The sequence below is a fragment of the Haliaeetus albicilla genome, chromosome 10 (genome assembly GCF_947461875.1).
Source record: "Haliaeetus albicilla chromosome 10, bHalAlb1.1, whole genome shotgun sequence".
In the NCBI taxonomy this organism is placed as follows: Eukaryota; Metazoa; Chordata; class Aves; order Accipitriformes; family Accipitridae; genus Haliaeetus; species Haliaeetus albicilla.
This window is the reverse complement of record NC_091492.1, coordinates 2,035,135-2,063,069: the sequence shown is the minus strand read 5'-3', so window position 1 is coordinate 2,063,069 and position 27,935 is coordinate 2,035,135. Positions and strand designations below refer to the sequence as shown.

Sequence of the window (27,935 nt, the reverse complement as noted above, 5' to 3'; positions counted from 1 at the left end):
CAGGAGGGCAGAGCCCTGTGCGGTGCCCTTAGCGACGGGGTTTCGTGATGGGCGAAGGATTTTTGGGAGCCACATGACGGGCTGTATTAGCACCCCGCATTGGGATGGAGTTGCTGTCCTCGGATGCCAGGGATCCGCTCCCGTCGCGGGGATGTTTGGCTTCGCCAGCTGCAGCCATGCCGCGGGGCTGCGGCACGTGGCTGGGATCCCGGTGCCGGCTGTGGCATCTTGGGTGGGCTCCGGTGGTCCCCAGGGACCGGCAGCCAGGGCCCGGGGATGCTCGGGAAGTGTCTGCCTTTCTATACCCATCTCTAGCCTGAGCCTTACTGGTCCTGCTGTGGGATACTGCCTGGTCCAGCGGGATGCTGCCCAGTCCAGGATGCTTTGGGACCGGCCCCATCCCCCGGCCCATCTGGGCTTAAAAATTATACTTGAGTTTCCTCACTCGTCCCCGCTGGAGCAAATAGGGCTTCCAGACTTTTTGGTTCCTTGCACTGGAAAAGGTATCGACCGCAAGAATCTAAGTTTGTTTCATCTAAATATAAAACTAAAGAGCAAACAGTATAAAGTTCATTTTTTAATGTGCTGCCCCATTCCAGTTGGGCTGCTCTCTTTATTTTTTTTAAAGGAACTGTGATAAAAAGCAGTGATAAAGCCAGGACTGTTTTGTGTAGGAGTCAGTATCTGCGTTATCTATCTCCCTTTTTCACTCTCTGAGCAGCTCTGTTGTTTTTTACTCTTATCTCGCTCCACCAAAATGCCAAGAACAGGAAAAAAAAAAAAATAAAAAAAAAAAAAAAAGAGGCAGCGCAGGCACGCGCGTTTGCACGGAGGCAAACTTGGCGTCCGCGGAGCCGGGCGTGAACAGCCACGCTGCTTGGAGTTGGAGGAAGAGGAGGGTTGGGGGTGCTGGGTGAAGGTGCTGGTGATGGAAGGACTGTGCTGCTGTGGATGCTTGTGCTGGTCCAGCGAAGGCTGCCGGCGGGGGGGGGGCTGTGGCCGTAGGGTTTTTGGGGACAGCCCTGTCCTGGTGGCCCCTGGTGACCTTCATCTGCCAGGCTCGGTGCCAGCAGCCCACTCGGCTTCTTGCAGATGGCCACCCAACCGTGTTGTACCTTCTTAGGGTCCTTTTCTGCTCCTGGAGCCCCCCCTCCCCAGCCCCTGCTCGTTGCTGCAGCGTTGGCTGGAGACCCCAAAAGTGGTCCAGGATGGCACTGGGAGCTGGTGCTGGGCATGCTGGGGGGGCTGGGAGCAGCAGGGACACCCCAGCCGGAGCATCTTCGATGATGGGTCTGGTGGGGTTCTGGGCAATGTCCCCCATCATCCTTGTCCCTGTCCCTCCATCCTTGTCCTCACCTGGTGCCATCATGGACTGAACATCTCAGGCCAGAGGCTGAAATCTGTCCCCGTTCCCTTCCCAGCAGCTTTTGGCAGCGGGATGGACCCGGGAGGACCCGAAACCACTTCCCACGGGGAGGGGGATGGCTCCGGCGCGGCATCTCTGGGGTAATTTGTCGCTAGATTAGCGAAGAGCTTGACCTCTGGCCTCGCCGTCACCTGGTATTGATGGGCTCCGGGGGGGCCATGCCGGCGGGTGAGCATCACCGCCTGCCCCCGGCCATTCCCAGCCAGAATGGCTTTATTCCAGGTGGGAGAAAAAGTACCAGAATTGAGGGGTTTTCACCCAGAAAAACTCCCTTTGGCCAGCAGCACTGCAAGCACCCAGTGCAGGAGCAGCGGTGGCAGTGAGCCTTGCACGCCCATGCCACCTTGCACGCCCATGCCACCTTGCACGCTCGTGCACATTTGGAGCCTGATCTTCACGGATGGAGTTTCCTTCCGAATTATCGGGGTATCCAGCTGCTCCCCAGCCTCGCACCAGGCTGCCCAAACCCTGCCTGCATCAACATGGGGTTAAACATCTCAAACTGCTCTTGGATGGGGATTGGGATGAAGGACACCCCCGGGTCCCCCCCGGTAAGGACCAGTCCCTCTCTGCCAGCTGCAGAGGGGCCCCCCCAGCTGCCTCAGTTTCCCTCCCGTGCTTTGAACATCGTCTCCTGGCCCCGGCTCCCTCGCCAGCCGGGAAGGCAGGACCGCGTTAAGCATCGCATCCCCTTCTCACGGAGCAATCTGCTCCCATCCATCTGATGTGCCGGGGACGGGGACGGCTCTATTAGACTCTCTCCTCTCTTAAAAATCTATCAGGGCGTTATCGACCCCATCTGAAACGTAAAGTCACTTCATTGTCATTGTCCCTGTATTTTCTTTCTCATTATTTTCCCGTGCCCGCCGCGGCCCGTTCCTTCCCCCCCCCCCCCCCCCCAGCTGCTGTTTGATATGATGCGGGCTCTCTCGCTATTAGTATTAGTAATCGCGGCCCCTGAAGTGAAACAATCTCCTGTAATCTATCAGCGGTTTATCGGCCCTATCTGAGCGCCGGGAATGGCTGGGCTCGGCGATGGCGCCATGCTCGGCCGCTGATAAAGTTACAGAGTTCAGGCGGTGATGAATGTTAAGTAACTGCACCCCGCGCAGATAGGATATGGACTTGGCAGGGGGAGCAGCTCCGGCTGAAACCAATCTCTCCCCTATCAGCAGGGCTGCTTTTTCTCAGGCTCTGCTTCTCCCCGGCTCTTTTCTTCCCCGACGGTTACAATCAGGGGCTCCCCCCGGAGCAGAGCTGCTCCGGATCGGGAAGGGATGCTCGGGGTGCTGCACCCCACAGGTGGATGGATGGGGTGTTTCGCATCGCCGGGACGGGGATGCCAGCCCGGGTGTGTTTTTTGCGGTGGTCGGGATGCTGCGGGGTCCAGACGTGAGCATCTCCCCCGTCAGTAATTGCAGCATCCCCCTGTGAGCACTCGCAGCAGCATCCTCCCCCACCGTGAGAAATCACAGCATCCCCCACCACCTTCATTCCCCCACTATGCTTCATTCCCCTCCTAGATAAATCGGGCCTCAATACATTATAAATTTAATAATAAATTATTATAATAACCCCCATCAGCAGTCACAGCATCCCCCACCGCCTCTATTCCCCCACTATCCTTTATTCCCCTTCTGGAAAAATTAGGCCTAAATACTTCATAAATTTAATAATAAATTATTATAAATACCCCCCATAAGCAATCACAGCATCCCCCACTATCCTTCATTCCCCTCCTGGATAAATCAGGTCTAAATACTTTATAAATTTAATTATAAATTATTATAAACTCCCCCCAAGCAATCACAGCATCTTCTCCCGCAAGCAATTGCAGCGTCCCACCAGCAATCATAGCATCTCCCACCACCTTCATTCCCCACTATCCTTCATTCCCCTCCTGGATAAATTAGGCATAATTTAATAATAAATTATTACAAATACATTATAAATCCCCTCCTCCACCTACCAGCTCCCCAGACATCTTTTTTTTTTTTTTCCTTGCCCTTTTAACACAGGGCACCGCAGGAAGGGTCAGGGTGAGTTTTATCTGGGGGTGATGGAGAAGGGCCCCGAATTAGAGATAGGTACCGCTGGGGCGGGGGCTGGCCCCAACTGCTATCTGCTCCATGCATGGGGCTGATATTTAATGTGCCAATATCTGCGGGGGGAGCCCAGCCCTGGGATGCTGCAGCTGGGCTGATAGGGGAAAGGGTTGATTTATGCTCAAAAAGGTATGTTTTACTCCAAAACGGGGGTCCGAGGCGGGGGGTCTCGCCCGCCTCGGACCTCCGTTCTTGGAGAGCATTGCAATTTAATGCTGGATCCCAGCAGCATCAACCAAAGGATGGGGAAAAAATAACCCACTGGTTAACGTGATCTCTGAGCACCAGCATCATTTCCCGGCCACCAAAACCTCGTTTGGCCTCAGCCATGGCGCTTGGCATCCCCAATCCCCAGGGAACAGGCTCGAGGGCATCCGAGGTCGTCAGTAAAAGCAAACATTAATACATACTGGGGAAAAAATTGGGTGAGAAGAGGCAGGCTGGTGTCCCATCAGATACCGGTGGTTTTTGGATTTGCAGCCCAGCTTGCTCTTTGGGTGTTACTTGCTGCAGGGCACAACCCTGCTACGAGACCCTGGGGAATCCCCGGGCTGTGCCCGTCTCCACCGAATCACCGGAGTTGGTTTTGCAGCTGGTGCAAGGAAGGATCAGGAGTGGCTGCAACCCTCTCCGAGGGCATCTTTCCTGGGGAATACCAGCCCCCCGTGCCCGCTCCTGCAGCCCTTCGCTTGTGGCTGCAAAATCCGGGGGAAAATAAGGCGGTTTAGGGGCAGCATAAAGGAGGCGATGCCTGAGCCGGATTCCCCACATCTCGATCGCGATGTGATGGATGAGCATCACGCAGCGCTGGTGGGGAGCCTCACCCGGCTGCTTTGGGTTTGACTGGTTTATTGCTGTTGTTTTTCTGGTTTATTTTTAATTGGAAGATGGATTGAGGGCCAGCATGGGGATGAGGAGGAGGTGGAAGGATGAAGAAAGGAGCCTCCGTCGTCCTGCCCGCGTGGTCCCGCCGACCCTGGTGGAGCTGGGGATGTCCCCCGCGTCCCCCCGGCCCTGGGGGGGGTGACACCCCGGAGCCGAGCACCCCCGGGAACTCGCTGCACCACGAGCATCGAGGTGTCTGTAGACGAGTTTTGGGGTATGAAGCTCTGGCCCTCGCTCCCGGAGCCTCCCCTTGGGCTCACCAGCTGCCCAGCCTCTTTATTTTGAAAAATAATAAGTTTTTTGGAGTTGGATGTGTGCCGATGAACGCCAGACAGCGAAGGCAGGTTGCCCCCAGCCTGCACGTGTTTTCGATCCAGGACCCGCTTTCCACCACGGGGACTCCTCCTCCTCCTCCTCCTCCTTTTCTCCTCCTCCTCCTCCTCCTCCTCCTCCTCCTCCCTGCTCCAGAGCCGGTGGAAAGTCTGGGGCTGTTGCTATTTTCTATCTGTTATCGAGGCCTCTTATCGCTTTGCTCTTGTCTGTGTGCCGGCTTTTGGAGCGTCCAGGGTCTCGCTCTTGGCAGCCTGTGAGAAGTCCCTGCTCCTTTTTTACTTTCTGTATTATTTTTTCCTTTTATTTAATTTATCGGCTAAGCGCAAAGAACCAAGAAAAGGTTTATTGTTCCTATGCTGGGAGAACCTTAATTTGAGTGAAATGATCAAATCATTACCTGGGTAACAATGGGTTTTCCTACCGCTGGCAAAGCCCTGGGAATAACGACCCTCATGCCCGCCCGGACCCACGTCCCCAACCTGCACACAGGTGACATGGGCACGTTGCCTTCGCTTCCTGCAAGTTTTTACTATCGCTGTAATTTTTTTTAAAAAAAGGGGGGGGGGGAGGAGAAAAAAAAAAAGAAATCCTTCCTTGTTATCAAAAAAAAAAAAAAAAAGAGGGAGAAGTAGGGAGGGAGCAGAGTTAATCGTCGAAGCGGAGTATCTTGGAAGGGAGCATTTTTTGGCTCTTCCCCTCTCTGTAAAGCCAGCCTCAGTAATTCAGTTTTAAAGCATGAAAAAAGGGAGTTGATGAAATTCCACTATCAGCACTGAACCAATATGCAAAATATCTCGCCGAAAATCAAATAGCTATTATGTTTTCATTTCCATTTCAGCGTATTTGCTTAATGAAGAATAGACAGATCAGGCAAGCCGAGGGAGGCTGTGTGCGGTGATAACTGTGCAGGGCTTCCAGCAATCCCGGAGAAGTGACGCTCCGCTCCCTGCTCCACGCTCCCTCTCCCTCGCTTTTTTTTTTCCTTTTTTCCCTTTTTTTTTTTTTTTTTTTAAGCTATCCAGTAGTTCATTTCACCCACACAGCCGGCAGCGCCAGGGCCAGAGCATCCCCTGGGGACAGGCGGGTGCGCTGGGAGCGGGATGCTGCAATGGGACGGGGCTGGGTGCGGGGATGCATCCAGGGACCACGGTGACATGGTGCTGGGATGCTGCCGGCCACCCATCATCCCCATAGGCATTCGGTGACGCCGCGGTCCCCAAACGCCGGCTTTTATACAATTTTTATACACTTATGCGGGGCATCCCCATCTCCCTCCTGGCCAGGGCTTGGTGTTTTGGGGTAGGATGCGGGTGGTCTGGGCACCCCTGGGTGGGTGCCACGTGCGGTCCCAGCCCCGTCCATCCCTCCCCGGCTCTGTCCATCCCTCCCCGGCTCTGTCCATCCCTCCCCGGCCAGGCTGGAGGTGCCAAGCCACGGAGCAGGCGAGAGTCGGGTTAACTTTATCAGAAGCCCAAGAGCCGTGAAGGCGTGAAAGAAGAAATTAGCCTAACAATGTTTCATTTACAGCGAGAGAAACGATTTGTTAGCTGGCGATTGTTTCTGAATATTATCAGAGCCTTTTTAATTGTGCTGGAACTGAAATTAGCAGAATTAGAATAAATTGCCTTCCCTTCTCCCGCAGCCTCTTTATTCACGCTCATTGTTGTCTGCTTTGTATAGATTATGGGCTCTTTGTTCTCCTGCTGTAAATATACATGCCTGGAGTCACAGAGAGCAGCTGAGGTCTGCAGACGGTTTGTCACCGCACCGTTCCCCCTGCCCGCGTGCCGGATGGGACACTGGGCAGCCCCCGGCGCGGCTTCGTGCGGCACGAGCCACGTGCACCGCTCTTCCTTTCTTTCTTGATTTTTGGCGCGGATAGGGATGCTGCGTTGCCATGGGAATGGCAGCGTGGGCCGGCAGGGCTGGTTTTTTTGGGGGGGGGGGGCTGCTGGGGTGTCCCCCCACATGCACCCTGCTTGCACCCGGTGTCCCCACTGCAGCATCCCCCTTAATCCGGGGCTGTGGGTATGGTGGGGGGCTGTGTTATGGGTCCCCCATCAGACAAAGGGTGCTGGGAACTGGGGGGGGGGGGGGGGGGGGACGGGACACACGACACAGTCCCTGGGGGTCCCATTCGGGGCAGGTGCCAGGGGGTCGGGGGGGAGGTTTGGGTGGGAAGAGTGGGTGAGCGGTGTGGCAGGCTGGGCACCTCGCCGTGCCGCAGCCGTGTGCCCCTGATACGTGGGGACCCCACTCGATTCCCAGGCAGGTGTGGGGTTCGTTCCCCACAATGTCTGGGGGGGGAACCGGGCATCCCTCGGGGGACACCCTGGAGCAAGGCGGGTAACTCTGTAAACCCCCCCCCGCTCTGCAAGGGGACAAGGGACCCCAGGAAGATGTGGGGAGGGGGTTTCCCTTCCCGTGGGGTGCAGAGCTACAGGGCATCTCCTCCGGACCCCGTGCCCACGGTGGGTCAGGGAAAGGACCCTTTGCCAGCCCCCGAGGCACCAGCATCCTACATTTCCCAACTGGGAAAACCCACTGGGGTTTTTTTCTCCCCTCTGGTTCACCCCCGCTAACCACCCCCTCGTGTTTCGGCAGGTTCCCTGGCAGCGATGGAGGAAGGCGAGGATGGCCCGGCAGGGGAGAAGAGCCCCTCGGAGAGGGAAGGGGCCGCCTCGGACTGCGAGGGCTCTGCCGAGCGTGACAGCTCCAGCCCCCCCGGCAGCGAAGGTGAGCCTCGCCGCGATGTCGGGGGGCTGCCCGTGGTGTCCCCTCGCCACGGGGACGGGCTCTGCCACTGGAGCAACCTGCCGGGCACGCCGGCATCCTGAGCATCGTCTCCGCTGTTGGTGCGTGGCGTTAATTAGCAAAACGAAGTATCCCGCGCGCCCGTCGAGGGTTGGGCTGTCGGTTAAGTGAGACCTCCCCGGTCTTTCTGGGGTGCTCCATCCCTCCGGGCACCCTCCGGCCAGCGGTGGGACCCACTGGTGGCAGCCCAGTCCCGGGGTGACGACGAGCAATGGGCCAGGAGCGAGGATGCTCCCCGGCACAGAGGGGATCCCCACGGCCGGCATGGGCAGGAGCAATCTCGGCTTGGCCGGGGGGCAACGGCGTGCCGGGGGGGGCTGCTGGAAACCGGAGGCGGGTTGCTCGCCGCGAGGGCTGCTAATGAGCACCGTCACCCTGTATCCGTTTCAGCACCTTTCACCTGCCGCGGCGCTGAGCCACTGGTGACAGCGGAGGGATGTGGGGGTGCAAAATGACCCCGTCCCTGGGATGCAAAGTGACTCCCCCCCAGGATGCAGAGTGACTCCCCCCAGGATGCAGAGTGACCCCTTGGGGTGCAGAGTGACTCCCCTCAGGATGCAAAGTGACCCCTTAGGGTGCAAAGTGACCCCCTCCCTGGGGTGCAGAGTGACTCCACTCAGGGTGCAAAGTGACCCCTTGGGGTGCAAAGTGACTCCCCCCAGGATGCAGGGTGACCCCTTGGGGTGCAAAGTGACTCCCCTCAGGATGCAAAGTGACCCCTTAGGGTGCAAAGTGACCCCTTGGGGTGCAGAGTGACTCCCCCCCCAGGATGCAGAGTGACCCCTCGGGGTGCAGAGTGACCCCTTGGGGTGCAAAGTGACTCCCCCCAGGATGCAAAGTGACCCCTTGGGGTGCAGAGTGACTCCCCGTGGGATGCAAAGTGACCCCTTGGGGTGCAGAGTGACTCCCCTTGGGGTGCAAAGTGACTCCCCCCAGGATGCAGAGTGACCCCTTGGGGTGCAAAGTGACTCCCCTCAGGATGCAAAGTGACCCCTTAGGGTGCAAAGTGACCCCCTCCCTGGGGCGCAGAGTGACTCCACTCAGGGTGCAAAGTGACCCCTTGCGGTGCAAAGTGACTCCCCCCAGGATGCAAAGTGACCCCTTGGGGTGCAAAGTGACCCCCTCCCTGGGATGCAAAGTGACCCCTTGGGGTACAAAGTGACCCCTTGGGTTGCAGAGTGACCCCTTGGGGTGCAAAGTGACTCCCCCCAGGATGCAAAGTGACCCCTCAGGGTGCAAAGTGACCCCTTGGGGTGCAAAGTGACTCCCCAGGGCGCAAAGCAGCCACCGAGGCCCCAAGCGCTGGCACTGGCAGCGCCACGGATGGGAGTAAGGGGACGTGGCCGTTGCTGCGTGCCGCGCCGTGCCGTGCCGTGCCATGCCCCACCCCAGAGGCGGCTGCGTTTCAGGGCTGGGCTGAAACAGTCCCCAGATATCCTTTGAGTTCCTTCCTGTGGAGGTGGGGGCAAATCCTAATCAGTTAATGTTTGCAGTGCCCTTCGAGATAACCGCAGCGGGGCAAGGCTGCGCCGGCTAATGGAGCCGGCCAGTCCCCGGGAAGCAACGCGTTCCCCCAAAACCACGGGAGCCAACCCGTGATGCACCAGGAAAGCGGGGGGGGGACCCACGCCAGCACCCCAATAGCCGGAGCAGGGAGGGCTCGCCGGCAAACTTTGCTCGGCAGCAGGGAGAAGCGAGCGGCTCTTATCTGATGGGGGAGCCGGGCTGGGGGCGAGGGAGCCGGGAGCCCGGGCGCGGAGCTGCACCTGGCACTAGCCTGCCTCGATAAAAAGGTGATAGCAGAGATAACGCCGAGCAGCAATAACGGCCACTAAAGCTTTCAGCACGATGGATAAAAATCGATATGCCAGGCACTTTGATTTATAGCCAAAAATAATAGGACTTTTATACCCGGTGATTGATTTATTTGATGTTAATCATTCTGCTTATCACCTGTATTAATAATCTCCAATGCCGGTGACGTCACCCCTGGGTGTTCGCTCTGGCGCCGATCGATTGGGCTCCGCGCTGGTTATCCGCCCGGGACGCCAAGGCAAACATGTACTTTGGGCGCTAATCTTCCACACTGTCATATGCAGATAGGCTTTATCAGCTGCATCTCCAGCAGCAGTTAATGGAGAAAATAATTGTTATCAAGTTGCTATGAATACGCCACAAATAGAGCCGTGATGGGAGGGGGCTGAACCGGGCGACGTGGGGGCCCGTGGTGGGATGGGAGAGATGCAGGGGGCTTTGGGGGTGGGAGGTGGGTGCCCACCCAGGGATGGCTCGGGAAATCCCCAGGGAGGATGAGTGGGTGGGCTTGGCTGTCCTTACGGGTCATCCCGTGGGGCGCAGGGGACCCCACAGCTGGGCAGTGGGATTTTGAGGGACACAGGGATTTTGAGGGGACCCCCCCGCCCCTGCTCATCCTCAAGAGTGAATCCCCTTCCCACGCACATCCTGGCCCCAGGGTGTCACCGGTCCACTGGTCCTGACCCCCGTGGGATGCTGCCTCTGAAATTCCCTGCACGTGACCTGCTGCCTTCCCTCTCCTGCTACAGAGTCCAGAGACACCCCGGAGAGTCCAAAGGAGCCGGAGAAGCCGGATCCCGGAGAAAACCCACAGGAGCTGGACACCTGGAACGGGCCAGGTGAGTCCCCGATGTGTGGCTGGTCATCCCACTCCGTCCTGGCTGGACCGCGGGCTGGAGCAGCCGGAGCAGCCCCCAGGCATTCGCCACCTCTTGCAAAAACCAGTATGAGGAGGACTGGGAGCACTGGGAGCTGGGCAGGCTGCAAATACCAGCATTTCTACTGAGAGAGGAGATAAGAGATGATGACTGTGGTCCCCCACGTCCCCAGGCTGCCATTGGGGTGGTAAAAACCGAGCCGGGAGCAGCGGGGATGCCGGCACCATGGCTGGCATCGCGCTCCCCGGCGCAGGGCAGGTTTGGACCCCATCCTGCATCACCCCGTGCTCGCGAGGGCACTTTGCAAACATCCTGGCAACCACAAGAGCGACGCTCGAGCGGTTTCGCGATGGTTATCAAAACCCCAAGGAGCAAATACAGCTGTCTATCTCCCCCTCGGCATCTCCGCGCCGGGGCCGCCAGCGCCCTGGCAGCCTGGCGAGGCCAGGCGTGCCGTGTGGGTACCCCGCGCCCTATCACCCTGCTATCTCCAAACCGACCCGCCGATGGGGTTACGGTCGGGGTTCCGCCGCCCAGATTGGGTTTGCGGGCGCCCGTCCGCTGGGGACGGCACCCGGCGAGTGGACAGAGGTGGGTCCGGGATGGGGAACTGAGACCTCCAAGGGTGGATGTGCCGTATTTCGGGCCCCCTTCGTGCTGCCAGCCCCCACCCTGTTCCCAGGGGACCTCCCGGCTAGGCGATGCCGGTGTATTTGGTTTCGGAGCAGCGCGTGATGGGAAGGGGTGACCGTGATGTGGGACAGCGATCGCCCTTCTGTGATGGATGCAACGGCGGGGGGGATCCCCGCGTTTCCCCAAAGCCGCCAGCCTCCCGCGTGAGCTGGGCGATGGAGAAGCCCTGGGAAATGCCGGCCGGCAGCGCACGTGCTCCCGCAGCTGCCAAAATCCCCACGGTGCAGTGGGGAGCCGTGGCTCCGCTCCCCCTTCCCGCCCCATCCGAGGGGAAGCTCTCGCCAGTCCCGCTGATATCCCAGCCCTTCCTGCGTGCCGGCCAGGAAGGAGCTGCGAGGCCACCCCCGGCTCCTCCTTATCTGCTCCCCAGCCCTTTGCCCCCGGCTCCTGGGCTGGCATCCCGGTGTAGGGCAGGAGGGGGCTGCGATGCCAAACCCACGGGCGTCCCAGTATCCCGGGGGTCACGGCACCGCGGAGCCCCGTATCCCAGCAGGACCGTCGACCACGGGCTCCCCAAAAGGGGCCACGAAGCCTCGGCTCTGGCCATGCCTCCCCTTCACCCCCCCACCTTCCCTCGGCGGAGCGGGTTATTTGCATTCTTTATGTAAAAGAGATTTTATTATCGCCTTCTCCCAGCCCATCTCTATTCTGGTAATTGGAGTGGTATTAATTTCTGTGTGGCTGGGAGTTGATGGCGGTCCGGCGATGCTGCAGCGATAGGGTGTTCCTTTCGCACCAACCGCCGCGATAGCCCGTCTATCAGGCGCTCTGCAGGCTCTGCACTTATCAGGGATGGAGCTGGCGAAAAGGGAAACTCTGAGCAGCCTGAATTTTCTTTTTTATCTGGCAGGATCCGCCGTATGTCAGCAATGGCAGCCGCGAAGATGCGGCACGGGATGGGGGGGGGGCAAGCAGATGGCTCCGGGCGCCTTTGTTCGTGCCCTGTGGGCTTCTCACCTTCCCCTGGCCCTTTCTGGGGGGCTACGGGGCTAAGCCCCCCCCTATGGCTTTACCCTCTGGGTCTCCAAAATTGCTGCCGTGCCGGAGGCTTGGCAGCGTGGGGACGTGGCATGCCGGGACCTCACCTTGGGGCTCCTCGGCCCCGCATGCCGGCGAGGGAGAAGGAGTATTTTGTTTTATCTTTGAAATGACCTTGTTTGCTGGAGGGGGCTGCCGCTCGCCCAGCTGATGTGCAAATCCCTGGGAGCTGGAGGCTGTAATCCTTGACTTGGGAACCTTTACAGATGTGCTGCCCCTTCGGCCGGGGTGCTGGGACGCCCCGACTCGGTTCTGCTTCCCGATGGGATCTCGGGATGGAGCGTGGCCGTGCTTCGTGCCCACTCGTGCCAACCACTTCATCCTCTGGTGGGTCCGGAGAGGGGATGCGCATCCTCCCCAATTCCCCCAAACCACCCCAAATTCCCCCAAACCCTTCCCCACAGCCCCGCCAGCAGCTCTCTGCCGTGCCCCAGGTTTCCATCTTTCCTATTCATTTTTGTTTGCTCTGGAGCGGGGCCAGTAGCGGAGACTTTTGGGAGCACCCACAGCCTCCAGCTCCCCTCCCAGGGCTGTCCTCTCCTGCCCCATTGCTGCCCGGCCACCCTCACTAAGTCTGGCCAATTTTCCCAGAGGGGTAAGGTGAAAAGCTCCAACAAATATCACGAACGTGGTGTTGGGACAGAGGAATGGAGGAGAGCAGAGCCCCGCTGAGGGACAAGCTGCTCAACCACAGTACGAGACACTAGAGAATCCCCGCAGGGAGCTGCCCGGAGGCTGCAGCCCCTGGGAAGCCCGGTCAGCGCTCACCTTTCTGCAAGGTAGGATGAAGCTTTTTGCTTTTGTCACTGTGGGGACACTGCCAGGCCACCGATAGGCAAGGGATGGAGCAGATGGAGCCAAACCGAGGGTGGCTTTTGCCTTGTCCCCTGCAGCCATGTCCCCCCACCCTCCCCAAAAGAGTAGCGGTTACTCCCAGGGGGTTCCTCACCCCCTTTGCTACTTCGGCTTGGCTGTCCCCACCAAGATTTCCACCTCGCTGAGCCCCCAACCCCCGCTGCCGGCTCATCTGTTCAGGGTTTATTTAATTGCTCCCAGGTGGTAACGATGGCTCTGGGTTAATTACAGAGCATGGCACAGGTCCACCTCTCCCAAGACCAGCCATGAACCCCAAATCCATCCTCGCCACCACTCCTGCATGTGGGGTATCAGGATGGGACAGAGCAACTTCTTATATTTTTGGTGCATCTAATTAAAACTGCAAACTTTTTTTATATTGCCTTTCCCCCGGCCGCCTCCCCCTTCCCCTTTGCCTCCCGCTCGCCTTCGGTTGTGTTTATCTGCGCCATGACTCCTGCCTGAATAATCTCCAGCTGCCCGGAGTTTGTCTGCAAACCTCAAGGTTTATTATCGGGGCGAGCAGGACACGATGAGGAGGGACGGATGGCCAGCCCCTTGCCGCATCGCTCCCCCTTCCCCTCCACCCTGGTATGTGTGGGTGGGAAAAATTATTCCAGCTATTTCTTTTTATCGCTGGGAGCCGGGCTGAGGGGCAGATAGTTTTGTATGTGTTAGATTGCTGGGGGATGGGGAGAAGTTGGGGTTCAGGGAAGTAGCACCCCTGACAGTTGGGGGGTCCCCCAGGGCCCTGAAACCCCCCTGCCTGGCTTGTGTCCGGCAAAGCCGCGTGCTGGCACCGAAGGCAGCGGGATGTTTGGCATCAGGATGGGGAAGGTCCCAGCAGAGGTGGTGGCATCTGTCCTGGATTGGGGGTTTCAAAGGGGACCCCATCCCTGCTGGGGTCTGTACCCGCAGGTCCCTGCTATCTGTTCGGCCTCTGTCTGGGGACACTGCAGGGTGGAGGGATGCTCAGGACAGTTTGGGGACATTGATGGGCTGAAGGGATGCTCAGACCGGTTTGGGGACCTTGATGGGCTGAAGGGATGCTCAGACCGGTTTGGGGACCTTGATGGGCTGAAGGGATGCTCAGACCAGTTTGGGGACATTGCTGAGTGGAAGGATGCTCTGACTAGTTTGGGGACACTGCTGGGGTGGAGGGATGCTCAGGCTGGTTTGGGGACAGTGCTGAGGTGGGGGGACACCCCGACCAGTCTTTCCCACAGCCTAGCAGGGACACCGCTGCGTCGGGCAGCACCGGGAGAGTGTTGAGAGGTGCAGGCAGCATCCCCCGCCTCTATCCCCATCCTCCCTTCCATTTTCCCTTGGGAAGGAGAAAAACGTCTTGCACGCTTGGGGTGAGAGCCCTGAGGGCGATGCTGCCAGGCTCCCGGTGACTGACAGCTGTCAATCACTACTGCCTTGCCGCTCTGCCCTGGGCTGGATCTGAGAACCGGTGGGTTTTGGGGGGTTTGGTGCGAAGCCGAGCTCCCACCCCCCGCTCCATCTGGGTGCTGCCCCCCCGGGGGCCCTCCCTCCCCCTCCCTGCAGGCAGGCTCTGCGGCAGTGCCCCCCCCCATGCGGTCCCCTCCTCTTTTTCCGGAGGGGATATCTACCCTCTGCATCGGCTCCGGGGGCCCCTTTTCTCCCCTTCCTCCCCCCTCCCCGTCTGGTTTCCTGCCCCCCCTCCAGTGCACCCCTACCCGCTGCCTGGCACCAGCCCGGGCAGCGCCAGGGGGTCCCAGCAGCCCCATGAGTGGGGACAGAGCAGGGACAGGGGGTCCCTGGCACAGGGGTCCAGCCACCCCCTGACAGCCCAGGGAGAGCCGGGAAGTTTTCCTCCTTCCCATCCTAGCTGAGCACTTTCTGATGTTATTCCCAGTGTTTATTCCTGTCCCCATCCCTGTGGGCGCAGCTCCCATTTATTTCCTGGGATGGGGACCCCAGCCTTGGGATGGGGACCCCTTGGGGACAGGGACCCCCCCCCCCCCCCCCAGGGCCACATCCCAGTAAGGTGCAGCAACACCCCGCATGCAAACGTCCCGGGGAGGCTTATCGGGACGCATCCTGCTGGGGCAGGGCACCCCGGCTTACGTGGGGTGTCGGGAAGGGCAATTCCCTGGGCAACGCGTGGCACGGCCAGTGACCGCCCTGCTGCCAGCGCCTGCCAGCTGTGCACCACAGCTGGTGAGCGGGGTTCCCGGCCCTTTTGGGGTGCAGCACCTCCTGGGTGCCAACGCTTCCCTCCCCGGCCCCCCCCTCTGCATGCCGGGAAGTGCTGGTTTTGCTCTCCCCGGGGTAGGTCACAGCTCCTCCATTAACCGGGGGCAGGGTTCAGCCCGATAAAGATTTGCTTTTGTACTCTGTCAAAAAAAAAAAAAAAAAATCAATAAATTGCAAACGATGGGCAGGAGCGATAAGGGCAGAAATCTCTCCTCAGCTCCTGTACTGCCAGGGCAGCGGGGTTCCCCGCTGCACCCCAAAGCCGGGGAGGCAGAACCAGCAGCAGCCCGGCTCTCCCACGACCGTCCCCACTCGGTCTGCGGCAGCTCGGCCAGAGCAGCCCCAGGCTGAGCCCAAGCAGGCGCAGCCCAGCAAGGCTCGAATTTAAACCCTCCTCGCTCCTTTGTCGTCCCCAAGGCTGCCCTGATTACTCGAGCACCCGGGACGGCAAAGCCGGGATAATCTCCTTAGCCCCTTTGGAGAGATTTCCCTTTGTGAGCGGAGGTGAAGAGTGGAGATGCTGCGTGTTCACAGCTTAAGACTCTTCCCAATCGGCTCCCTCCATCTTATCGGAGCGGTGCCATCACATCATTTCACTAGTTGAGTTGTCAGGATTTATTCCTTCCGCCGTGCACTCGCCGCTTCTAAAAACAGCAGCTGGGGCGTGCGGCGGGACCGGGGCTGCCGGGGGAGCCTGGGCTTCTCCAGCTTGGATTTGCCCGGGCGGGAGCGGGAGAGCCATGGGAGCTTGAGTACCGATGGATGGATGGATGGATGGATGGATCCATCCTCCCTCCTTCTTGGGGGTTCCTGTGCCATGGGGACATTGCGCACGTGCTGGGATGGGAACAGAGACCACCAGTTCATCCCCGTTCTCCCAGGCTCTGCATCACCAGGGCTCATGCAGGCGCCATACCTGGTGTTGTGGCCCCCCAGGGCTGGCAGCCCCCGGGGCCGGGCGTAAAGCGCTGTATTAATAGGAGTGGCATGCGGTGCGGCTGATGCTGGGATGCGGTCCCGTGACACCCCGATAGCGGTATTTATCCAGATAGTATCCAGGCAGCTGCAAACACTGCGGGGACCTCCGAGCCCGGATCCCCACTGAGGGGCAGAGCGGGTTCATTCGGATTTGATTAAAGTCACACAGATGCGGTTGGGGCAAGGAGATGCTATTTATTTCCCTGGCCGTAAGGATGCTGTGGGTCGCCTTGCAGATGGGCTCTTGCAGAAGTTCATCTTTATCGCATCCCGGTCCTGCGTTCACCCCGTGCTGGAGGAAGATGCAGCCGTGTTGCGCGGTGATGCCTCACCAGCACTGTGCACCCCCGCAGGCTTCATCCTTGCCCATACGCCCACCCGGGACCCCCAGGTCCCCAGGGACTCAGGTGCCAGCCGTGCCTTCTCAGCCATTGATTGCCCGATACGTGGCCGCAGTGTGATGAGAGGATTAATCTTGGCTCTCCGGCACAGCTCAGCCTATTTCTTTGAAATCTCTCGATGGGGAGATAAGCCGAGGCGCAGCACCGGGCGAGCAGGTGCTGTCAGTCCTGGGGGGCAGGGAGCAGCCCCGGCACCCCGTATTTTGGCAGCGGGCAGAGGACCGGGGTCCGTGCTGCGCCGAGCAGGTGCACCCAGCTCGCCGGGGGCTTTTTCTCCTCCTTCCTTTCTTTGGGACCCAAAGCAAACAGTCGGGTCCCTGCCCAATTTGGTTAATGATCTGGGAGATAAACCCTCCCGCGATAACGGCGGGGCACCGCCTGGCCAGGGACCGATGGCCAGATGAGATACCCAGGGTGGTGTTCACCTGCCGGGGGGGATCCCGTGGGAAGGGGGCCCGCGCCCGTGGACTTTGCTCCTCGCCGCTCGCCGGGGAGGCTGCTGGGGGGGTCACCCGGGACACCCCACGGGCTGGTGTCGGCTTTTCCCAGCCTCCCTAGGTTGCAGGCGGAGTGATGTGGCCGAATCCGGCGCCGTCAGAGCGCAGGGATGGGGCTCGCTCCCCGCTGCGTGGTTGTCCCCGCGTGGGGACACGGCTTGCTCGCTCGCTTTGGGCTTTGTTCTCAAAGCCCAGACAAGGTGAACACACAGCATCTCCCAGTTTGCCCCATCCCAGCTCGGCACCGTTTCCCCCGTGGCAGGGAAGCAGCGCAGCGTTGCCGCGTGTTTTATTTGGAAATCACCATTTTCCTCCTCTTTTTTCTGGCCGTATCAACGTGGGTGCAGGCGGGTACCGCAGGGGCTCCGGCAGCATCCCTGGCCGGGCACAGGGACGCCCATCCAGACGGAGAACCGCTCAGCACCGGGGGTTCACCACCGCCCAGTTTTTGGGGTGACACTGGTGGCTTGGGTCACCGGCCGGTGCCGTGGCCATCAGGCGCTGACGGGGAGCGGGGCCAGCTCCGGCAACACTATTTTTGTCCCCCTGTCTGGAACGGTTTTCTCTTTATCAGCGCCTGCGTGTTTTCTCTGCTGGGGATTGATACACAGAAGATGAAGTGCTCTGACATGGGAAGTGTCAGGCGAACGCTCTTATCTCAGAGACATGGTCTCCTGACCCAAACGCCGCTGATTACCAGTGAGACGGGGGGGAAGGGGGGACAAAAAAGGGGGGGCATGGGGTGGGGGGAGGTGGCGGTTGGGCTCCGTTCCCCAAAAGCAGCCAGGCTATACGGGATGGCAAAGCTAGAGGGGAGCCACCACTGTTGGGGTTCTCCTGGGGATTTGGGGGTTTGCTGTCCCCTCCCCAGAGCCGGAGGGACGAGGACCGGTGACCTGGGGATGGTGGGACCGCGATGGAGGGGCCGGAGGGAGCCCGGCACCCTGGCAGCATGTCGGGAGTCAGCCAGGAGCCGGGCGTTGGAAATGTGGAGAGACGTGCACCGTGCAAGGGTTCCGCTCAGCCCCGAGGCCATGCTGATGGCCGCATCCTGCCCAGCGGCTCTGCTCCCTGCCTGCCCCCCCTGGGGCTTTCATGGGAGGGACCAGCCGGGCGAGGGGCTGCTGCTGCCCCTCCTTGGCATCGGTTTGTGCCAGGGAATAAATCCCATCGGCTCCTCAAAGGCCCCAGCCTTCTGCCGTCCTTCTCCCTGTCCTGAGATGGAACCAGCGGGGGCACGGGCAGGGGGATGCCAGCACCGTGCTCACTCCCAAAAACCTCTTTGCTGAGGATGAAATCCCAGCTAGAAAGACAAAGCCAGGATCCCCACGGCCGGGGCGGCTTTCTGAGGGTGCTGGCTCCAAGCCAGCGCCGAGGGCTCCTGGGTCAAAGGCACCGAGGCACCGCGGGCAGGAGGTGCTGCCAGAAAGGGGAAGGCAGGCAGCCCTGCCTGCACCCCGGCAGGGCAGAGGAGTCTGCGGGCAGAGCACATCTCTCCGTTCGCCGGCACGTGCTGGAGGCTGGGGACCAGCCTGGTGACCCCAAAGATCTCAGGGACCTTTGACGCCTTCACAGACCTTTTCTCCAGCCAGCCTCCTGGCTGGTTTTGCCAAGGGACGCCGGCTGCTGCCCCGGGGACGTGCTCGGAGCCACGGTCCCAGCGGCATGGGGCTTCTTCGGTGGATGGAGGGGACCCGCGGGTGACGGTGGGATGCGGGCGATCGCGGGTGCCGCCAATCCCATGCTCACCACCCAGGGCTTCCAGTCGCTCACCTTAACTTACCCCAGTGCTGAGAGGATCCAGATGTCAGCCCGGCTAATAAACACATCAGATTTCAATCTCCGCAGCCATGGGATCGCTTTATCCTCCCCGCGCTCCCAGCTCTGAAAGCAATTTTGCCTTTGAACGAGCGCAGCCTCCTCCCCGCCCACGGGACCCGGGCACTGGCTGCATCTGCCACGGTGCCCTCGAAGGATGGGGCTCCAGGCACGTGGCTTTAGGGGGGCTCTTTTCCCTGGCATGGGGGTAGGGGGAACCCCACTTCTGCCCTGGAGCACCCTGGGGTGCTAGAAGCCTTCCCGGCTGCAGACGGGTGCCCCGCTGGCTAGCTGGTGCTTGGCTCGCTGTCCTCTGAGAGCATCTGTTTTTTTGGGGTGCAGGGTCTAGCCCCTTCCCGCCGCGTGGCGAGGGGCAGCCGACGCACATCCATCTGCGTATTGGTTACCTGCCATCTTATCTGCGCTCCGAAAGACAAAGGCACAGTTAAAACATTTTAGAGCAGCCTTCATAGCGTATTAACATGTTATCTAACCCATTAAACCAGAGGCTTATCAGATAATCAAAGCCATTAAGCCCTGAAGCTGCTGTGACTTTGGGTGCGGGGATGGGAAACGCTCCTTCCGCTCTCCCGCCGTGCCGTGCCCGGACCCCCCGTGCCGTGCCTGCACCCCCCCAGCAAGCGGCCGGATCCCACCCACCCACCGTGGACGCGCAGCCCCGGAGGACTCGGCAGCTCTCGGCTCCGAGTGGGTGCCCCCGTCCCCAGGGACCTGGGGCTGCCATGGGTCGGGGGTCCGGCTGGGAGGGCATGGTGCTGATGCTGTGCCTGTCTCTCCCTGCAGGTGAGCTGGATCTGGCCGTGCAGGACGGGGAGAGGCGGGTGCGAACCCGCAGGAGCCTCCCCGAGGGCTTCTCCTGGGGACCCTTCCAGGGCAGCATCCACAGCGAACCGGCATCGCCGGGGCACAGCGAGACGGTAAGGAGCAATGCTGCCATGGGCTGCCGGGGAGACTGGTGGGGAAAGTCCCGAGGAACCAAGTTGTTTGGGGAGAGGAGTCGGTTCGGGAGGGATTTTTCCCTACCAGAGCTCCCGACCCCTTGGGAAGCGCCTGGTTTGGGTGCGCGGGAGGTGTCCCTGCCGTACGCTGCCCACCGCCCCGAGATCAGAGCATCGCAGGGGGACAGGACACTGGCCGTCCCCTCCCGCCCGTGGCTGCAGGCAAGCAGGCTGCTCGGTGGCACGTGCGTCCTCGTGGAGGAGATGGGATCTGGGTTCCCCATCCCAAATTTGCTCCCAGGGGATTCCGGTTGCGCCTGGAAAGCGCCTGGGCTCTGCAGCCCACGGTGAAGGAGCACGCCGTCGGCCGCACGCTGGGTGTGCATGAGTGTGTGTGGGTGTGCATGTGGCGGGGCTGTGTGCATGTGTGTGTGCGTGTGTGTGCGTGTGCACATGGGGGGTTGCAGGCGCTGGATCCTCGCATCCCGGCCGCGTCCTTCCCCCCACCGCATCCCCTCCGAGTCGCACATGGGCAGCTCCAGCCCAGGAGCTTCGAGGCCGGAGAATCTCGCCCGGGCTCCATCCCCACCTCCTCCTCCTCCTCCTCCTCCTCTCTCCCTCGCTTTTTTCTTTTTTTTTTTTAGCTCAGGCCCGTTTATCTTTGCCGAATTAAATCCTTGATTAACCCTTATCTGCCCAGTTTGGCTCCCTATCTCCCGGTTGGCGCCGTGTGTCCAGACACCCGGTACAGGATGATTGATTTCTTAAAGATATGCGCGGCTTTTTTCTGATACTTCATTTATTGTCTAAATATTTTTGCTCCCATTTCAGCAGCTCCCTTATCGAGCCCGGCTGATGATTCCCAGCCCTGCTCTCCTCTACCGCTCGCCTCCCTCCCTATCTCTGCTCAGGGAAGCGAGGAAGGAATCGCAGCCCCATCCCTGATATGGGCTGTCGCCCTCAGGTCCCTTCGTCTTTGTTGCTGGCGGCGGGGGGGGGTGCAGGGGGTCTCCCCCAAATCCTGCCTGGCTCTGCTGTCCATCTCCTTGTCGGAGATTTTCCCATCCTGGGGTTTTAGTGGGAAATGGGAACACTGGGTGGCTTTAACGCCTCTGTGGCATGGAGCATCGCGTGTGCCCATTGCTGCACTGATGGAGGAGAAGGAGAAGGTGCACTGATGGAGGAGGAGGAGGAGGAGGAGGAGGAGGAAGAGAAGGAGGAGGAGGAAGATGCCTGTCTGCCCCCAGCTGGTCCCATGGGGTTCCCCCAAAACCAGCCTTGCTCGGGAGGGTGTGCAAACCCACTGGCAGCACCAGCCCGGGGGTGCCAAGGGCCAGTGGAGCCCCACGTGCTGGCTCGCCCTGTGGCTGTCCCCCCCACTCCATCCCTGCCCCACATCCCCCCCCCGCAGCCGCCCAGCCCTGGGGCGATGCCCACGGCGGGGGACAGCGAGGGCATGGGGCCGTCCCGATAACACCGTCCCGGCGGATGCGAAGCAGATAGGGTTTCCGATGGTTATCGGGCCGGTGCAGAGCGGAGACACTGACCTCTTTGTTCCAGGGAGAACAAGGAAGGGCTCGGTGCAGAGGCTGGGGCCACCGAGGGGAGCCAGGGCAGGCACCCTGGGGTGCTGGGACCGCCTTCGGGGTGCTGGGAGCACCCAGAGGTCCCCCCATGCACGGAGCAAATCTGCAAAAGCTCTGCCAGAGACCCTCCTCTTCCTCCCAGCCGTGGCACGGGACATGGAGGGGCCACCACGGTCCCCAAGGGAGCTCAGCCCATGTGCCACCAGCAGCACCCATCCCTGCATCCCATGCAGGGGGGGGTCCCTAAGCCCCCAGCCCCATTTCCCACCCGCTTTCGGCAGGGGCGGGTGGGTTTTCCTGCAGCAGCAGCAGCGTGCGGGCTCTGCCTGTGCACCCCCCGGGGCGTGCACACGCGTGTGCGAGCGCCTGCACGCGCGTGCGCGTGGGGTTTATCACGCTGCCGGCACTCGGCTCCTGGCGGTGATAAGGCCTCAACCGGCTGCGACTGTCAGGCTGAGTTGGAGGGTTTAGAAATATTGGGACGAATAATTAGATTTCATATCGTTACCGCAGCAGCCATCAGAGGATCAGGCAGATTAATTTCCACCCCCCCCTCCCTTCTGCTCATTAATATTCATTAGAGATGCGGGAAGGCAGAGCCGGGTGCAGGCTGAGCAGGGAGAACCGCGACCCTGCCACCGCCAGCCCCCCCACCCTGACCCCAGCCCCGTTTTGGGGAGCGGTGCTCACCCCCCTCTCCCTGCCCTTTGACAGAGCCCACCCGTGACGCTGGTGCTGGGGGACGAGAGCTGCTGGCTGTCCCGGCTGCCCCTCGTGCCCGGAGATTCCGACGCCAACGCCGTGATCTACAGGAAGGGTCGGTACCGGTGCCACGCGTCCCCGCGTCCGAGAAGGGGTCTCGGGGTGGTGCGGGGGGGAGCCGGGGATGGCCACCTCGGCGCTTGGGTGAAGGAAGGGGTGCTGCCGCCAAGGAATGGGTCCCTGTCCCCCAACCGTCCCAGCACCATCCGTGCCCCCAGCCCGCCGCCGGGGGTCCCTGTCCCCCAACCATCCCAGCACCCCCGTGGGCCCCCCACGTCTGCTGGGGCAGCGTCTGCTCCTCCACCTCCTCCGTGACCCACCGCTGGCTGTCCCTGGGGCTTGTCCCCTGTCCCAGCCCTCCCCGGCTGTGTGGCTTGCCGGGGGGGGGATAGAAGGAGGGTCCCAGCGTGCAGACCCTGGTGCAAACGTTGGCGCGAGCGTTGATGCATTACTTGCATGCAATTAGGGCGAGACGCGGTGTGAGTCTCAACGCAAGCGTTGCCACCTGCATCGGTGCAAGACTGGGCACGAACCACTGGTGCGAGCGTTACCGCATGGGTGCGAGGCTCGGCGCGAGCGTTACGGCGTGTATCGGTGCAAGACTCCGTGCGAGCATTACTGCGAGCATGGGTGCAAGCATTGGAGCGGCAGCCTCCTTGGCAGGCAGGGCTGTGCCAGGCAGCGCTGCGGCACGGGCAGACACCGCCATCTCCAGGCAGGCTGGGGCTCAGCCATGGCCGGGAGCAAACCCTGGGTGCTGCCAGGGGAGAAGGGGGACGAGGGCAGAAAGCGGGGGGACAGCAGGACCCAAAACCAAGCTGGCAGCAGCACGATGGGGGTCCGGGGGGGGTGGTCACGGTGCTGACCACTGTGTGTCCCCCCCTCCCCGCCACCTCCAGATGAAGCCCTGTGGTGCCGGACGACGCGTGCCCTGCGGGAGGACGAGGCCGTGTGTGCCTTCGTGGTGGCAGAGCCGCCGGCCATCCCCAACCACCACGGGGTGAAAGCGGAGCCCGGCGAGTCGCCGTACCCAGCCGCGCTGCACTCGGATATTCAGCTGCTGCCGCAGCAAGCCGGCATGGCCGCCATCCTGGCCACCGCCGTGGTGAACAGTGAGTCCTCGGGGACGGACAGCGTGGGGAGGGGGGACACACACACACACGCGGTACAACCCGCGGGGCCGGGACCGTGCCGGGGGTCCCCAGCCCGTCACGCAGGCGATGTGTGTCCCTTCCTCTCCGCAGAGGACGTCTTTCCGTGCAAGGACTGCGGGATCTGGTACCGGAGCGAGCGCAACCTGCAAGCCCACCTGATGTACTACTGCGCCAGCCGGCAGAGCGCCGGCTCGCCCGCCCTGGAGGAGAAGCCCAAGGAGACGTACCCCAACGAGCGCGTCTGCCCCTTCCCCCAGTGCAAGAAGAGCTGCCCCAGCGCCAGCTCCTTGGAGATCCACATGCGGAGCCACAGCGGTACGGCACGGCACGGCACACTGCTGCAGCCTGGGGACACGTGCGAGGACCCCAGGCGGCTGGGTGGAGGGGCAATGAGGCTGCAGGGCTGCAGCACGGTGACCAGTTAGATGAGGTTCTCCCCCAGCTAGGTTGCTGGTTTGGGGCCGCTCGCTTGTAGATCTTTCCCCATCTCAGCCCTGTAAAGATGGGAGGGGGCATCCTGCTTCCCGCAGCCGGTACCCTCCTGGCCAGCACGGCCCCGTGGGATGTCCCCGCGGTCCCCATCCCCCTTCCCTTAGCACTGAGGCGTCCGTCTGTCCTGCAGGAGAGCGGCCATTCGTCTGCCTGATCTGCCTGTCCGCCTTCACCACGAAAGCCAACTGCGAGCGTCACCTGAAGGTACACACGGACACCCTGAACGGTGAGTCAGCCCTGCCCGGCGTCCCCGCGGGGACAGCCCTGTCCCATTCCCCTCCAGCGCAGCCTGAGGACGGGGACCCCCCTCCCTCCCCGCGGGTCTCCCCCCCTGCCCCGCCGGCTACCGTCCTGCCCGCTCAGCCCCACGCCGCCTTCCCCGCAGGCGTCTGCCACAGCTGCGGCTTCATCTCCACCACGAGGGACATCCTCTACAGCCACTTGGTCACCAACCACATGATATGCCAGCCAGGCTCCAAGGGAGAGGTCTTCTCGCCGGGACCAGCCCTACCCGCCGCCAAACCCCTCGCCCCCGGTGGGTACCGTGGGGCCGCGGTGGGACGCGCGCCGCGGAGCCTGGCGTCGCCGCTGAGGGCTACGGCCCCAAATGGCTCCGGCTGCGAGGAGGGAGGCGGGGGAACGGGGCGAGCATCCCTGTGCCAGGGATGTCGGGGTAACGCCGGTGCCTCTCTTCCCCTCGGCAGGGCTGAGCCAGACGAACAACGTGCCCCTTCGGAAGTGCAGCCTGCCGGCGTTCCTGCCCGAGGCGTTGCCGGCACTGCCGCAGCACGTGGTGCTGCACGGTCCCCTGCCCGCCCCACCGCCCGGTTCCGACGCCGTTCCCCCCCCGGCACAGCCCGCCTCACCCCCCGACGCCAGGGCTGGCAAGCTGTCGCCACCAGCCCCGCCGCAGAACGGCGAAGGGCCATCGTCATCCTCTTCCTCCTCCTCTTCCTCCTCTTCTTCCTCCTCCTCCTCCGGCGAGGCTGTCCGCGTCAAGGAGGAGCCCGCCGGCAGCCCGGTGAGCGAGGTGGAGGCACCAAAAAGCGGCGGCCCCGGGGAGGGGGGCGGCAGCCCCGATGCCTGCTCCCGGACCTCATCCCCCCGCAGCCTACCCTCGGCGAAGGTCAAGTCGGAGCTCGCCAGCCCCACGCCGGGCTCCAGCCCGGTGCCCAGCGAGCCGGGGACGGGCACGGCCGGCGGCACCGTCTTCCTACCCCAGTACGTGTTCAGCCACGAAGCCGCGGTGGTGCCGCAGGCGTCGGAGATCCTGGCGAAGATGTCGGAGCTGGTGCACAGCCGGCTGAAGCAGGGCCACGGCGGCGCGGTGCCGCCCGCCGTCTACACCGGCGCGCCGGTGCCCAAGGGTGCCACGTGCTTCGAGTGCGAGATCACCTTCAACAACATCAACAACTACTACGTGCACAAACGCCTCTACTGCTCTAGCCGGCACCTCGCCGAGGACAGCCCCCCCGGGGCGCGCAAGCTCAAAGCCCCCCCCGGGGCACCCAAGGGTCCTCCCGCCCCGGGGACGCTGCTGTCCCCCCCGGCAGGCGACGGGCAGGGGACGCCGGCGGGGGACGGGGACGCCGGCCGGGATGCCACGCCGCCGGCCGGCGCGCCGGAGGCGAAGGCAGAAGAGGGGAGCGGCAAAGCGGGGTCCCCCGAGGCGGAGGGGGGGTCGGGGCGATGCAGCGAGGACAGCCAGAGCCCCGGCAGCTCGGCGGGGGACGAGGGGGACGAGGACCCCAGCAAGACGCTGTGCGAGGCGTGCAACATCCGCTTCAGCCGCCACGAGACCTACGTGGTCCACAAGCGTTTCTACTGCGCCTCCCGCCACGACCCCCCCCTCCGCCGCCCCAGCGCCCCCAAAATCCCCTTCCTGCCCCAACCCCTCCGCACACGCAAACGCCGCAAGCTCTACGAGATCCACGGGGCCGCTCACCGCCCCGCCGAACCCCCGCCGGCGCCCGACCCGTCGCCGGCCCCCGACCCGCCGGGGGCTGCCCCCTCGCCCCGCTCCAGCCCGGATGCCGACGGTCCCATCGATCTGAGCAAGAAGCCGCGGCGGCAGGGCGAACCGGCACCGGCACCGCTGCTACCCTTGGCCGACTACCACGAATGCACCGCTTGCCGCATCAGCTTCCACAGCCTCGACAGCTACCTGGCCCACAAGAAGTACCAGTGCCCGGCCACCCCGCTGCAGCCCCGCACCCTCGAGCACCTCCAGAAGATGAAGGGGGCCGTGCCAGCCCCCCTCAAGGGCCGACGCAGCCCCGGCAGCCCCGGCGAGGGGGACCCCGAAGGCGCGCGGGCGAGGGCGGCTCCGGCGGCGGGGAGCCCCGGCATCCCTTATCCCGGCGCGTCCGGGGCGGACACGCTGCAGCGTCACCCCAAGGGTCCCCTGCCGCCCCTGGGGGCGAAGGGACCCCTCTCCGCCTGTCCCTACTGTCCCCTCAACGGGGCCGTCAAGGGTGACCTCCTCGAGCACTTCCGTAACGCCCACGGGCTTTTCGTGGCCAAACCGGCGGTGACCGGGCAGGGGGTCCCCGACGTCCCGGTGCCCGGTGCCGGCAGGACGCCCGAACCCCCGCTGCCCGCGGCGTCGCCCCCCCGCCCGCCAGCCCCCCGTCTCCGCCGGGACAGCTTCAATAGCAAGGAGGGTCGGGACGGTGGCGGCAGCCCCCGGCCCCCCGCCTCGCCCCGGCCCCCCGCTTCACCTGGAGCCCCCGAGGGACTGCGGGAAGCCGCCCGCAAGCCCCCTACCCCCCCCGCCTACACGGACAGGGGGGTGCAGACCCCCCCGGCCAAGGCTGTGCCCGGCCCCGTGCCCAACGGCAACCACAGGTACTGTCGCCTCTGCAACATCAAGTTCAGCAGCCTCTCCACCTTCATCGCCCACAAGAAGTATTATTGTTCCTCCCATGCTGCTGAGCACGTCAAGTAAAGCCCCCCTCCCCCCACTGCCCCCCACCACCGCTCGGGTTGGGGGGGGGCTGCAGGGGCTGGGGGACCCAGAACCGATGGCCAGCACAACCCCCTTGCAGGGGTCGGGGTGATGGAGGACCCCCGGGGTGGCTTCAGCATCCAGAGGTCCCTCCGGTATCCCCAAACTTCGCCCCGGGTTGGGGGTCCCGTCCGTCCCGGGCCAAGGACGCTGCAGGGTGGGGGGGGTGGGAGCGTGGTGCTGGCGGGGGGGCCGGCCCCCCCAGGCCTATGGTGCATGGAGAGCCCCTACTTCTGCCCCTGCCACAGCCAGGGCCGATGCCGCAGGGAAACTGAGGCAGAGGGAAGGTGCATGGCCCTGCCCCAGCCGGGAGGGGGCTCTGACCCCCCCCCAGGTAGACACTACAGGGATGGGGAGGGGGCCCGGCACAGCTGGGCTTGGCCCCAGGCACCCTAGGAAGCGTGTGGGTGCCCCCCACTGCAGACCGGACCCTGCAAGGAGACAGCACTGAAGAAGGCGAGGACGAAACTACCCTGGGAACCGTGTGTATAAGCGTGTACAGAAATAAATAATGTCTAATAAAGCCAGGCTGCCGCCTGCGTGCGGGTGGGGGGGTGCTGCGGGAGCTGGTGGGACCACCGTCACCCTGTGGGGTTGGGGGTATCAGGCTGGGGACAGGGACATGGGGTATGTATAGCCCCGGGGTGGCACGGGCAGCCTGCGATAGCAGGGCAGAGCGTGGCATCCCCAGCACCTGCCTCACCCCAGGTGTCACACATTTTTCTGTTAATTATCTGGCTAATGAAGCCTCCACAGCCACAGGTGGGCTGTGCTGCCCCGAGCCCAGCTCCGGGCTTTGCCACGGTAGCTGTTCCCATGCTGGAGCCCCAGACCCCTGCGGTGGGGTCCCCGGGTGAGCGTGGCTCAGGTCCAGTGTCCCCTGCAAGTGCATCACCGGGGGGATCCCCCTAAGCACAGCTTCTCGTCTGCCCACAGCTCGCCCCAGTGCTTCCCAGTACCGTTCAGGGTGGGCAGTGTGGGTCATTCCCCTCCATCCCAGCTTGCCCACCCTGGCTGGCAGGGCTTGCACTTGAAGGACCCAGTCTGGGCTCCCCATCTCCCATGGTGGGGGGGGACGGTCCCCCCCCAGTGCCAGGTCAGTATAACCCAGTGTCACCCCAGGCTCTGGGTTGTTTCCCAGTCTGGTAGCCCTGGAGCTGTGGGGAGGTTGCTGTCCCGCAGCGTTGTGCAAGGCTGGGGTTGCAGCAGCTCCCCC

The 27,935-nt window shown here is 62.4% G+C and overlaps 1 protein-coding gene across 1 annotated transcript in view; it reads left to right on the top strand.

The window, feature by feature from the left end:
* ZFPM1 (zinc finger protein, FOG family member 1) overlaps positions 1–27,242 on the top strand; it is a 34,823-nt gene extending 7,581 nt beyond the window's left edge. Inside the window, exons 2-10 of the mRNA XM_069793298.1 lie at positions 7,354–7,485; positions 10,128–10,217; positions 19,564–19,697; positions 22,019–22,121; positions 22,966–23,178; positions 23,311–23,535; positions 23,843–23,938; positions 24,098–24,247; positions 24,417–27,242. Of these exons, the coding sequence (XP_069649399.1) occupies positions 7,354–7,485; positions 10,128–10,217; positions 19,564–19,697; positions 22,019–22,121; positions 22,966–23,178; positions 23,311–23,535; positions 23,843–23,938; positions 24,098–24,247; positions 24,417–26,659 (3,386 nt within the window). The 3' untranslated portion in view covers positions 26,660–27,242. The remainder of the gene's footprint in view (positions 1–7,353; positions 7,486–10,127; positions 10,218–19,563; positions 19,698–22,018; positions 22,122–22,965; positions 23,179–23,310; positions 23,536–23,842; positions 23,939–24,097; positions 24,248–24,416) is intronic.
* Positions 27,243–27,935: the final 693 nt, after the last annotated feature.